Raw genomic sequence first — 13,354 nt, 5'->3', positions numbered from 1 at the left:
TCGCTTCCAGCAGCTTGAACACAAACCATAGCTCAAGGCTAAAAGACAATCACTTATTTTGCAAGACGAACAGAGAGTTGGGGAGTGATGGTCCAGGGCAGAGTTGACTTGCTGGTGTCACAAGTTGTGAGCACCCTTGGTGGATGATAGGCTTCCTATTTTACTCATTTTGGTGGGCTCTTGTCTTCCACAAGAGATGGAGGCCAGAGCCTGCTGAGTCTCCTGATCAAAGAGGGATTTTTTCATAGAAAGGTTTTATAGAAAGAGGTGTGTGGCCAAATGCAACAGTTGTGTTGTGCAGTTTCTCCCTGGCCCTGACATTTCAAAGGGTCCCTAAGAGGCTTTGCCCATTGGATCAGCCTCAACAAAGGTTTGGTCTTCGTGATATTCTGGACTTCAGCTCCCCGAAGCCACAGCTCACTTGGGTAGTGCTCAGGGATTCTGGGAGCTGCAGTCCAACAAGACTTGGAGGAACAAAGAAGGGGAACCACTGTCTGAAAGGGCATCAAAAGCAGCCATTTCCATTTCCATTGCCACTCCATTCCCTCTCCTTAGCATGCTGCACAAGAGGGATTTTCATTTTTGGCCACCAAGAAGCCTCTCTGAACCCTTGCTGGTCCCAGGCTTGTCTTTGGGCCACTGAACGTGTGGGTTTTCTGCCTCAGTGACCCTAATGGCTCCTTGTCTTTGTAGGATGAAGGCCCCATTCCCCTCTTCTTGGGCCTGTCCTGGACCCGAGCGATCTCCAAGTTCCTCTCCTGGCGTCTGTTAGGGATATCGCTTTTCTTTCCCTCCCTGAAGCCAAATGTGGCTGCAGCACCTGAGCGCCTGGAGATGCTCCACCGTGGCTCATCAATTGGGTTTCTAATTTACAGCCAGTGCCTGAAAGATTGATTCAGGCTTAGGAAAGGAACCGAATTTCATTTGTTTCACCCTGCAAAATGCTCTGCTATTGTGCTTTTCTCGTAAACGTGCCGTGTTCCCCAAAATGGAATCCGGCTCACCTTTTCTCTCCTCTCCATGAGCCTTTTGTAGCTGTTCTGGTGGCTGTCCATCCATCCATTCATCCATCTCCCATATCGGAGACCAACACTTGCCAACAGCTGACATTGTGCTGCTCTCCAGGTGTTTTATGCCACCATGATGTTAAGTTAGTTATCCTTGGGCATCCTAGAAGAGGCTCTTTTGTCGTGGTTTTGGTAACATGAATGTTGGGCTAAACTGAATCAAGGCGCCAGCTGATGGAAAGGCAAGTGATGACTGAGCCAGGAGTCAGCAGTGCGACAGAAATTAAAATGAGTCAAGCGAAGGGAAACCCTTATTCACACGCACAGAGAGAGCATCAAAGGGAAGCCATGGGGTGCCTTCCCTGCTCCCCCCCCCCCCCAGGACTCTGCTGCAGCTATTTTGGATGAATTCAAAGCAAACCATGCAGACTCCTCTCTCAGTCTCTCTTGCAATGGAGACTCCGACTGCCCAGCACTGGATTATCAGCTCCACCTCCAGGAAGGGAAGTGGAGTCCTTTTCTTTGGAGTTAGGAGGTTTCAGGGGGTAAAGGTCATAATGGAAAGTCAACCAGCCTTGGAGAAATAGATAACCGACCTGCATTTGTAGGCCATACTGAGGATCTGCTGGCCTTCTTGGTCACCAGCATTTCTGCTCAGGATGTAGGGCTAGGGGCCATTTTCCTTCCCATTGCCCACCCACTGGGCCAGCTTGTCTAAAGTGATGTGATGGCACTTCTGACTAATTGTCAGCCATTTTTTTCACTGTGTTTTTAGGTGGTCTGGGATATTTTTGGCTGGTTTTAAGGCCAAAAGAAAGAAAGAAAAGTTGCCCACAAATTGGCCTACCCTCCCCCCTCCCAAATATTTTTTGGAAAGCTCCCTTGCTCCAGCCAGCATGAGCAATGGAGGTGCCATCCTAGGCAGGTGGAGGCCAAGGGCTGGAGAAAGCTGGGTTGCTTCTCAGTGGGGCCAGGGGCCATTCTGGCTGGACAGGAGGGAACTTAGGAGTTGTTGTCAAAACAAGTAACTTTTCCAAGTAGAGAGACAATCTGTTTTGGGATAAGACTGAAGCAACATCTGTCTGCTCATCACTTACTGAAGCAATGTCCATGATGTGCCTGAAAAGATCTAAACGGCTGTAAAGTGAGGTCCTAAAATGACCAATGGCCTCTTTCTAGAAAGACTTCCCTGTCTCCTGCGCACCAGCCAGAAACATTGTTGGATCCTTCCTTCCTTCCCTCCCTCCCTCCCTCCCTCCCAAGTTGCATTAAGCAAGTGAGCCTGTGACAATGTTGGCCATCCATGTGGAACCATGTGCAACTCTGCTTCATGGGAAGAAGGCTGGATATTGACCAGGGCAGGAAGGTGTTGCTCTTGACGGAAATGCACTGCTTTGCATTTTTCCTTGTTCAGTTGCAGAGGGTTGCTTTTTTCTTGGTTCCTGCGGCCGAAGGGCTGCAAGCATCCGACCATCAGCTCAGGGCTCAGCAATGTTGCTTTTTTTTTTCCAGCCCTTGGGTGGGATCTTAACAAGCAGGGCTTGTTTTCTGAACTGCTTTTCACCCAAAGGAAGGGATGTGATCAGTAACGCTGGCTGACCTTGCCAGTGTTTTCCCTTCTCTGAGCTGATTTTCCCTTTTTTAAGAACAATAGCGGTTGAGTCGAAGCATTCTGCGTTTCTTCTCTGCAGCCATCTAAAATAATTAGACAAGTGAAACAGTAAAAAGATGGAGTGTGGGGGGAGAAATCAATTTTTAAGAAAAAAAGAAGAAGGACCGTCTCAAAGCTGTTTTATTTTTTAGTTTTTTCGGGTGACCTTACTCCTTTGTTCTAGAAAACTCGGAGTCACTGTTAGCGTTGCAATATTTACTGCAGACCCTGGGCTCCCTGGGCTGTAAAACAGAGTTCCCGATTAAATTATACGCCTGACATTTACCAAATTTTTATGTGACAATTTAGAAGAAACTGGTTGCATTAAACAGCCTTATTAATATTGCAGTAATGTGATTAGGGGGCTATCATGGCCATTTGGACCAAAAGGGCTCCTGATTTATAGCCTTGGCTACAAAAGGGGCATCCCTGGATCAAAACAGCCTCCTTGCAACTGCTGACATTGGAACTATGAAGGGGACGACAAGGGTGCCTTTTCTGGGTAATTTGGGTCATTGTCCACAATATTTGCTGCTGAGTATACTGGACTCTGGCTCCTAGGAAAGAAATCTCGGGGCAGCTGCAAGTGGCGGCTTTGAATCCAGATCCTGATCCTGATCATGCATCCTGATCTGAACCACCCAAAACATCCCAGTTTTCCCACTGTCAACACAAGACTGGGATAATGACGTTTTTGAAAGGATTGTATTAGCTGCCAGTACATTTCCAGTTTGAACTGAAAGTGCTGGGGATAACACCTCAAGCCCTGGATGGTTTGGGACCCCAAAACCTGGAGGAGCGCCTCTCCCATCCCTCTTCTTGTCAGGGAATTAGAGTCTGTTGGAGGGTCCCTCCTCCGTGTCCCATTTAGGTTAATTTAAAGATCTTAAGCTGTTTTAATTTTACTTGCAAGCCACTCTGTGATCCCTTGGTTTCAGGGTGAAGTAGAAGTGTTTTAAATAAATTAATAGTTTTCAGCATGTTTACCTGGGTCCTGTTCATGCCCCGGACAGTGGAGAAAGTGGAAGGAGAGGAGAGATTTCCCCAATGCAGGCTATTTTCCATCTGGCTGGAACATCTACACCAAGATGGGCACCATGTGGCCCTCCTGAAGCTGTTGGACTGCAGCACCCAGCAGCCCCTGGAGCAGCATAGCCAGGGTGAAAACAGTTGGGTTGCATGATTCCCAGACTGCCATCTCCATCCTGCCTTTAAGGTGCAATGGATTTGCAGAGAGGGAGCCAACTGGACCACTCTGATGGTCTCACAGTGCCCTAGCCTTCATTAATATAGAAGGAAGGAAGGAAGGAATGAAGGAAGGATTCCAGTACCTGTGGTAGAAGGAGCACGTTTTCTGCAGAGCTTGATGCAGCTGGTGTTTGTGGCGATAAACTGGCGATGGGGAGATTGGCATCTTAAATTCCCAATGCTGAGCTCCCGGGACAAACAACCCCCTGCTTTGAAACGGCTCTCTCCTGTGTCCTTCCCGCAGGCCCCAAACAAGAAGAGCTGGCCAAGCAGTTTTTAAATGCCACGGAGCCATAAAAGAGAGGAAATTCAAAGGGATCCTCATCTAAGGCTTGTCCTTAACATATTCTGTGCTGTCTCAATAGTGGAAGTGGTGGAAGGGAATAGATAAAGAACATGGGCAAACACACACACACACATATAAAACAATGTCATCTCTCTGGTAGGAGCTGTGAGGAGCCAACAAACTCATGAATCTATGAACTGAAGCAGTGTGCCCCAGACACATGGGGCAAGAGATGGGAGAGCCACTATTCCTTCTGTCACCTACTTGGGTCAACTGTTGGGGGCAGATGGGTTTACAGAATGGGGCCGGCCCTCCAGGTAGGTTGTATTTTAGAGAGGAAGAAATTGGTAGAACCACCACTGAGGCTTCATTGCCTGCAGAAACCCAGTGAAATACATGGGGCCACCATAAGTCAACGGGAGGCCTGAAGGCACATGCCAATACACTAGTTTGGCACACGCATTGCCACTCCAGTTAAGACAAGGGACGAAAGGGGCCCCTGGCCGAAGCCATGGTTGCCTCCGAGATGCATTCATCTAATGAGCTCCAGTGGGTTTCCATGTAAGCCACAGTCTCCCATGCAAAGGACCCTCCATGTGGAAGCAATGCCACACAGCCGATGGAAATGTGATGGAGGAGAGAGATCCCCATAGGAAAGTTTGGAGACAAAACTTCTGGGTGTGGTTGCTTTGGGAAAAGGGGCATGGTTTTATTTCATTTTTTGCTATGTAATGTAGCTGGCAAGCCCTGGTTTGGAGGATTTCTCTTCTATCTTGATCTCTGTTCTGCCTCGCCTTTGCCACCAATTTATTACTCCTCGCAGTGTTTGTGTTTGAGAGAGATAAGCCCAGAGGAAAGCGTTTTTTTCTCATCCATCTCCCCCTTCTTTCTTTTTTCCCTTTCCAATTGGAGAGAAATCCAAAGGAAGAATTTATACTCCGTTAAGTTTGACCCTCATTTGTTAGGATGATATCTAAGAACTGACCCTGGGAGGGTTGAGTTTGCAAAAAACAAGCCACCTTGAAGGTCTGATACTGAAAACGGAGGCTGTATCTGTTATCTGCAATCGGCTCCCTTAAAATAAAGAAACGGATAAATACATGTAATAGGCAAGCAAGGAAGGCGGGTAAGGGATGGTCAAAGCGTGTTCATCACGTATTGCTGTAGAACAGGCTCAAGAGATTGGAAATGGGGCTGTCCTTGGATGGCAAACCACCTGGGATCCTTTTGGTATCTTTCTCTTTATACCTCACTTATTAAACCCAAAGCTGGAACGCTAAAGTGTTTTCCTGTGCTGAAATCTAATCTGCTGCAAAGAAAGCATGTTTTCCCCCTCCCCAAATGTGTTCTATGCACCAAAATCATGTGGATTTTTCTGTTCGCTGATGTGCCAAGAATCTCGCAACTGCCTCGGTTCTTCCCGATGGGATTTCTCAAGCGTCAGGAAACGCTTTCCTCTGCCAGGAAATTAATAATCGTGGAGATTCCTTTCCTTTCCTTGTTTGAACATGGGCAGTTCATTGAAACAGAGGCTTGCACACTGAAGTCCTTGGTCAGTGGCTGCTCTTTTGGAAACAGTGGCGCTCAGACATTGGTCCCACGTGTGTTGTGGACCTCGACACAACACAAGTAATACGCTGGTTTGTTCAATTTCTCCATGGAAGACAAAATTCATGGTCTGCTATGGATGATGCATCCCAGTATTTGAACTGGTGCTGAGGGTCCCATCTAAAAAGAGATAATCTGGGCAAAGGAGTTTGTGAATGGCCTCCCAAATCTGCAAAAGCTGTTTGAGCAAAGGCTGTGAGTGTGTGGGGCATCCGGCCATTTTGCGTTGCCTTTGGACCACACTCCGGTGTGTATGGTGGGGCACTTGGGGCTCTCAGCGATGTTTCCAGTTTTCTGTATCTCCATCTTTCTCTGGTCACACACAGACCAGCAAAGACAGACAAGGGGTTGTTGTAAGTCTTAAAGTCTGGGGCTAAGTATTTGTAGGCATGGTCTTTGTGGGATAGGGCTGGTCTTCCTTTCACCCTCACTCACCTTGCCTTGCTTTTCTTTTCCAACTTTGGAAAAACTACCTGTGCAAATGCCTCCAACTCCTTTTCTCTTCCTCTTCCCCGGAAGTTGTTTATTGCTGCAACTGCTGCTCATGTTGTTGTATTTCTTTCTGTTCTTGGTGTTCCAAAGCCAAATTACTGTGACTAATGTACTTCTATAAATTTTTGCAACCATCTCCGTGGCTGCTGTCTGCGCATGATGCATCGCCTCTTCTTAGGGAATTCTGGTTCTTCTCCCCCGCCCTCCTCCTCCTGTCTTCTTCCTTTCTTCCTTTGCTTTTTCCTCCCCTCCTTTTCTTTTCTTCGGATGTTGCACAAGAGTGGCATTCCCAGTCTGTCAATTTGCCATATGGCAAAGTAGTTGGGGGTTGGGATGGAGACAAATGCAGCCGGGTGCCGAATGTGCAGCCACAGCCATGGGTTGGACAAATAGCTGCCTCCTAGTTTTTGCTGACCAAAGTTGATTCAGAAATACATTTCTGACATGGAAAGCTCATTGTCCCCACTTCTTTGCAGCAACACACACCCCACACACAGCAAGACCCCCTTGTGAAGGCAGAAAAGGCAGAGTTGTGGAGTATATGGGGAGTGCCATATAGAAAAGGTGGCCTCCGTCTCCACAGCCATGAAGGGCATCTTCTCCCTTGGGCCTCATTAATGGGAGGGGGTCTAGATAGGCATCCCTTCTTTCTCCCCCCCCCCTCCATGAATGGCAGCTAAATGGAGCAGAGGTTCTGTGGGTCAAGCCTTCTGCTTTTAGCTCTCCAAGCCACTCAGGATCATCACTACAGACAGGCTGTAAATGTTGCCTTAACTGCCAAGTGACAGGTACATGCGCATGGACTTGCCCTGTTGGTCTGCCTCTTGAGCATTCTCCTTTTTGTTTCCTTTCTTGCAGGCCTCAGAATGGCTCTATGATCCTCTACAACAGGAAGAAGGTGAAATACAGGAAAGATGGATATTGCTGGAAGAAGCGGAAAGATGGGAAGACCACCCGAGAGGACCACATGAAGCTGAAGGTGCAAGGAGTGGAGGTAGGTGGCGCGGAAACGCGGATCTGTTTGTACCATGGCCTCTTGCTCCCAGCCTTTGCAAAGAGTGGTCCTTCAGGGCTGGTTCGCTTTCTCTTGTTGCAATGTCATTGGGTCTTTTGCCCGCTTCAGTAAGCGGAGGAGGCTGTCCGGTTGGTGCGCAGTGCCTGCTTACTACAGACATTGGGGCTGGATTTTGGTGTTGACCTCTCTCTGTTTAGGTAGGGAGCTGTGATGCGATATCTAGCCAACCTGGGGGTCAGGTTCTCTTACGGTTTTCCTTACAAAGTTATTTGGATCACAAAGAGTGTGTGAATGCGATATTTATGTCTCCAGCAAAACATGGGGCATTTGCAAAGGGTAGAATCTTCATTCATCATTTTTATGGCATTTTTGGGAAAGATGTTTGCTGCGTGGATTGAAAGCATCTTACGATGGTAGCTTATCCATATGGGCTTTGTCAATGCAGATTTATTTTCCTGAGAAACAGATTCAGGGAGTAACTTGTCAAGGCAGAATTACCTTCCATTTTGATCCATTTTGTGTTGAATTTGTTTTTGTCTTTTAATAATTGTTTGGGAAGAAATGGCTTCTAGATCCAAGGAAAAGTATTAGCAAGAATGCTTTTAAAGAAGGGATTTATTCAGATGCAGTATGTTTAAAGGGCACTCGGTATGATGGGATTTTGTTTTTCCCCATATCTTAACAAGGGACAGAGTGCCTTTGTTCTAACTAACTCTTGTACTTTAAAGTTTTAGCTTCTGATGCACTGAGCAAGATTTGCCATTAAAAGGGAGGGAAAAATAATTGTCTATAAACATAAAGAGAAACAAAAGCGGGAACACCAGCGACACTTTTGAATCCCTGCCAGCCGGTTTTTAGCGACGCGATGCCCTGTGGCGTTTGTCATCACCAGTGAAAAGAGAAAATGCTTTTGGGGAGAATAAGGAGCCATAATGACCGTTAGCTGCTAGAGACCCGTTTTCAGTGCTTAATAATTAAAAGCTCTCTGGGGAGATCCGGGGGAACATTCTGCGTGCGTCTCTCTCTCGGTCCTCTCTCTGTGAAATCATGCAGAAAGGCTTTGGGGTTCCTACTCATCCCTACCTCCACCCCAGAACTGTGATGCAGGAGATATCTACTCAAGGCCTCCCTCCATTGCCCATCATTGCTTTGGGAAAGGGGCTTTCCTTGGCACGAGTCCTGGATGCTTTGTGGTTGTGTGGTTTGGCATGGGCTCAGATTTGCATTTGGCCCAATGGTTCCCTCAAGAGAAGGGAGTGCATCACATTCTTGGCCTGCTGTCCATCTTGGTCCAAGGGACCCCAAGCCCTGCCTTCATGGAAGGTGTTTGCCTTCTTGCCTGACTGTTCACACATCTGTGAACACAATTTGTTGTCTTCTGTGTCTTTTCACCCAACGCAAGGCAGAGACAAGCAGCAAGGAAGCTGTTCTGCAGAGAAAAACCATTCCCTCTGGCCTTCTTTCTCCTTCCTGCAATTCGCTCCAACTTGCAGATTATCCTCAGCCCCCCCACCATCACAAACCTCCAGTTCCCAGACTCCGGGGGAGGCACTGATTAGGCTGGGTGGGTTGGCATATGAATTGGCATTGCCTGTCATTGGGGGGGGGGGGGCAACTATTCCTCTGCCTCCTGACTGGAGCGAGGGGCTTTGGAGGCTGTTGCATGGCAACCAGCAGCAGCACCATTCCTTGTCCAGTGGTTACCTTCAGAGGATGAGAGCCATTGGTCACAGTCCTCTTTTGCAAAAGGTCAAGGTGTGGGGGGATTTCTTGCATGCTTTTCCAGTGTTGCTGCATTTTGTGGCCATGGTGGGGGCAAGGGGTAATTTTGTGGATGCCAGCTGGGTCAGATGGACTCACCAAACTATAGAACTGGAAAGGAAGCCAAAAGTCCTCTATTCCAACCCCTTCCCAATGCAAGAAGGACTGTGTTTCTCAGGGCCTCTCTGCCTTTTGTAAAGGTTGTGGTGATATTTGGCAAAAGAAATGGGAAACCAGGGGCTGTCCATCCTGTATTGATGCACTGGCTCACACAGGACAGAGAAACTCTGAGCATGATGCTCTTTCAGGCATTATGGGTAGCCAGAAATGTTGGGGGTAGAAGCACATGATGGGACGCATGGGTTGGGGTCAGCCACAGATCCTCAGCATGAAGCAGAATTAGCCCCTGCGCAAGATGCACACAAGCTCAGCCCCCATCTCCTCCAAATACAGTCATTCCTCCATATTTGCGGCTTTGATATTTGCAGATTTGATTACTGTATTCACTGATTTCCTTAATATGTTCTCTCTAGGACTGTCCAGGTCCTTCAGTGCAACTCTGTGGTCAACTTTAACTAAAAGTTGCACTGAAAGACCATTGGTAGCTACTCCAGTGCCATTCTATGGTCTGTGTATGTTGGACATTGACCACAGAGTTGCACTGGAGGACCTAGAGATTATTCCCAGAGAGGTGTCCTCTCAGGTAAAACCAGTGTTTTTGTTATTTGCGCTTTTTCCATGTTCACGGGGGTCTTGCTCCCCTAACCCTAGCGAATATGGAGGGACAACTGTACTCCATTGTGCACAACAAACCCAGGAAGGCCGGTGAATTTACTGCTCCGGTGTAACTCCATTTAGAAGGGTTAATTTTTTTTTAAAGATGGGGAGTAAAAATGCCAAGCAGGGAGCATCCCCCTCTTTGAACAGAGAGGCAGGAGCTGCTGGATGTGCAGAATTGGCTCCGAATATAGGATGTTGCAACGGTTTTGTTCCAAATGTCTGCAGTGGTGGAGTGGAGGTGGAACGGTGCAAACCTGGGGGAACGGCAAACACTGTGCAGTTTTAGATTTTTAAAAGGATCCAGCAAATTGTAGGTGTTTGTGCAAAGTGGGGAGGCTGGGAGGATTTGCTGGGAGGGCAGACGATGGATCAGGCAGCCGGCCTCCGTCTTCATCTGCCTTGTTCTTCTTATGGAACCTGGCTGCCAAAGAGAGAGAGAAAGGCTAGGGAGGATCCAGAGGCACTGGTGGGGCCCAAAGAGCAGAGGCAGCTGAGCCTCCAGCTTTGACAGGAACAGCATTTTTAATTTTTTAAAAACTGACATGTCTAAGGAATGGGTCGAGGGACATATCTCAAGGAGCCCAGGTCTGCAGGGAAGGTACCTGTGAAGCTGCAGCATAGGAAAGGCGGGGGGCTGGCGAGAGATGCTAAGAGCAACAGAAAGGCCTTCTTCGATTGATGGTTGGAGCAAGAGGAGAAAGGAGGAAATGGCAGGGAAATCCTAGCCAGTGGCAAAGAGGAAGCAGACGCCACTCAACCCTTCCCTTTGGCTTCAGTTGGCCATGAAATCTGGGATGAGCTTGGGTTTTCAGGGCCAGAGGAATAGTCTCCTGGGCTGCAGAAGGAACTTGAATTCTTAACTGCCATCTTGGAGAAATCATGGAGGATGGCTTGGGGGCAGGCTGCCCTTCTATAGGGTCAGACTTTGGTAGGGTCAACCATGGTGGCTTCCCAGGTTCAAGACAGGGATTCCTTCCCAGCACTACTTGGTATTCCCTGGTATTCCCTCCTGGCGGCCTCCCCCCAAGGGACTGACCGAAGCTGGCTTTCCTTAGCTTCTGGGATCCATCATGGTTGGGCATGTGGTTCAGGGTGGCATGGTAGGAGCCTAACCCAAGGAAGGAAGGAAGGAAGGAAGGAAGGAAGGAAGGATGACAACACCTGTAAGACTAACTGGTTTTTATTTTCACATGAGCTTTTGGGGATATACACCCACTTCTTTAGTATTAAGACCTCAGGCATAAAGTATATTTACATAGTTGTAGAAATGGGGTGGAATGCAATAGGATCCAGACAGATGCAACCCATGCCATTTGCACCAAAATTTCAAAGGGCTGCCTAAGGTCTTCCAGGTCTTTATTTTGGTCAGCTAATATTGATGGGTGAAAGCAGTACATTTGCTTGACAGAAGTCAGATTGCCTAGATTCAAATCTCTCTCTGTCGCAGTAGTGAGGACTCTTGCAATAATACATGTAGCGAGACATGAAGCCATTTTCTTTGTTCCCGCCTCTGCTAATGGTTTGGGATTTGTGAATATAATTCAGTTCAGCAGTTTCTCTTTCTAGTCTTCCTTTGCAATTCCCTTGTTCAAGGATGGCAACCTGTAAATCACTTTTGGTTGTTTTAGTTTTCAGAAAAAGAGAGAGAGGAGAAATGGAGGAACTACAAACAAGTCAGTCTAACTTTGATGCTGGAAAAGAGGCTAAAACAAATGATAAGAGAGTGGGGTTTTGCAACGTCTTTATCAATGCAATGATTAGTCGAAGCGAGGCAGGATTTGTGAAGATTAATTCTTGACAGGCTAATCTTATCTCTTTTTCCGTATTGGTTTACTGGCTTAGTGGATTGTGGGGGTGCTGGGGGTGTAATTTATCTTGATTTCTGCAAAGCATTCGACAAACTGGGGAATTGTCAAATTGTCAAACCAGGGAGCTGGACCAATGCAAGCTAGTAGATAAAATCACCCAGTGTTTCCAAAGCTGGTTAGAAAAGTCTCCTCGAGTGGGACTTGCTAGTGGGTCCTTGTCAAACTGGGTGAAACCTTTGCGTGGGATCTGGAAGGGAACCCACTTGGACCAGCAGTTGCCAACATTGCTATTAAAGGCTTAGATGAAGAGGGAAATGGATGGTACAAACTAAAAGCAGTGGGAGCATTGCTAAACATCTAGAAAGGCAGGAATAAAAGGGGGAAATGCAACACACCGGTATTTAGCAGGAAGGAGAATTACATATTCAGGCAAAGAATGGGTGACACCTTCTGCTATGAAACCCACGTGGTTTGTGCCAACAGGACTGGACCAAAAAAGTCCTATCAAGGAACACAAGGGCATCTATAAATGGACTATTAATTAGTTAATAGAGGGTGTCTGTTATTTAATGTAAAGTATATCTTGCCATTCTGTTTTAGGACTGGGGTTCATCTTGGCTCAGAAAATGTTGAAAAAGACAGATGCCACTCAAATACAGACAGTCAGAATATTAAAATGCCATCATCAGCAACTAAATGGGGAAGGGAGGAAATAAAAGCAGATCGGTTAAATCAGACTTACTGTACCCTTCTTCTGTTAAAAGTCCCTCCATCGCCCCTAAGTTTCTATGCAATGGTAAATTTATTATTGTTTTCAATTAAAGAGGGCTATACATCGCTCTTTTAAAAAGTCAGTGGGTTGACGGAGTGTCAGCTGGGAAATAAAAATGGATTTATGTGTGTATGTGTAAATATCGATGGAGAAATATTACTTTCTGTGTTGAAGGAACTGCTTCATTTGGAGAAAAGGCAGTTTTCTGTGCAAAAGAGACCATTTGTGAATTTTGCGCAGGATAAGTTTCTTCTCACAGTATTTTCTGCAACGAAAAACAAGGTACCACAAAAAGCCTGAAAAGGCAAACGTTTCTTTAAAAATTTAATGAGCTATCATGTAAAAACTCTGATGATTTAAAACAGTATAAAATCATTAAAAAGACAGAACAATAAAGATACAGATGCAGATTAAAAACATGACCTGATCAAATGCTTACTTCAGTACAGAAGGCCTTTATCAGTTGGTAAAAATGAAGAAAATGGGTTGAAGCAGATCTTGAACTTACAGATTCTGTTTTCAAAATGGTCCACCGTTCCTCAAACAAAAACTTCAAGCGAACATGCTAATACCAATCACAACAAAATCCCTGGCCTCTTGAGGTGGCAAGAGATTTCCTTTGGCCTTCCGGCATTGAAATCTCTCGGTGGAAGATGCTGAAAAAGCCCACAATCCATTGTCCTCCCTGAACCTCTAATTTGTTTAGCCTCCCTGGTGGGGTTTGCACAGTCAATTGGCCATAATTAAAAAACCCAACTAATAAATAGAGGCAAAGCTGGGAGTCGCACACGGCTTCTCTTTGGACTGGATTTATAGCTGGATGCTTCAGTTCATGACTGGGCTACCTTTATTTCTATGGGCAACACTTCTAAAATACCCAGGAATTACGTCAATAAGAATATAGTCCCAAGAAGGGTTGAGCTGCG

The 13,354-nt window shown here is 46.6% G+C and overlaps 1 protein-coding gene across 2 annotated transcripts in view; it reads left to right on the top strand.

Annotated features, from left to right (window-relative positions):
- CAMTA1 (calmodulin binding transcription activator 1) overlaps window positions 1-13,354 on the top strand; it is a 313,956-nt gene that overhangs the window by 106,920 nt on the left and 193,682 nt on the right. For both annotated transcript variants that reach the window (XM_042479072.1, XM_042479073.1), the window contains exon 3: window positions 7,151-7,286. In XM_042479072.1, coding sequence (XP_042335006.1) covers window positions 7,167-7,286 — 120 coding nt within the window. In that variant the 5' untranslated portion in view covers window positions 7,151-7,166. The remainder of the gene's footprint in view (window positions 1-7,150; window positions 7,287-13,354) is intronic.

The sequence above is a fragment of the Sceloporus undulatus genome, chromosome 7, assembly GCF_019175285.1.
Source record: "Sceloporus undulatus isolate JIND9_A2432 ecotype Alabama chromosome 7, SceUnd_v1.1, whole genome shotgun sequence".
Lineage (NCBI taxonomy): Eukaryota > Metazoa > Chordata > Lepidosauria > Squamata > Phrynosomatidae > Sceloporus > Sceloporus undulatus.
The sequence above is the reverse complement of the archived record's forward strand: the minus strand, read 5'-3'. Positions and strand labels throughout refer to the sequence as shown.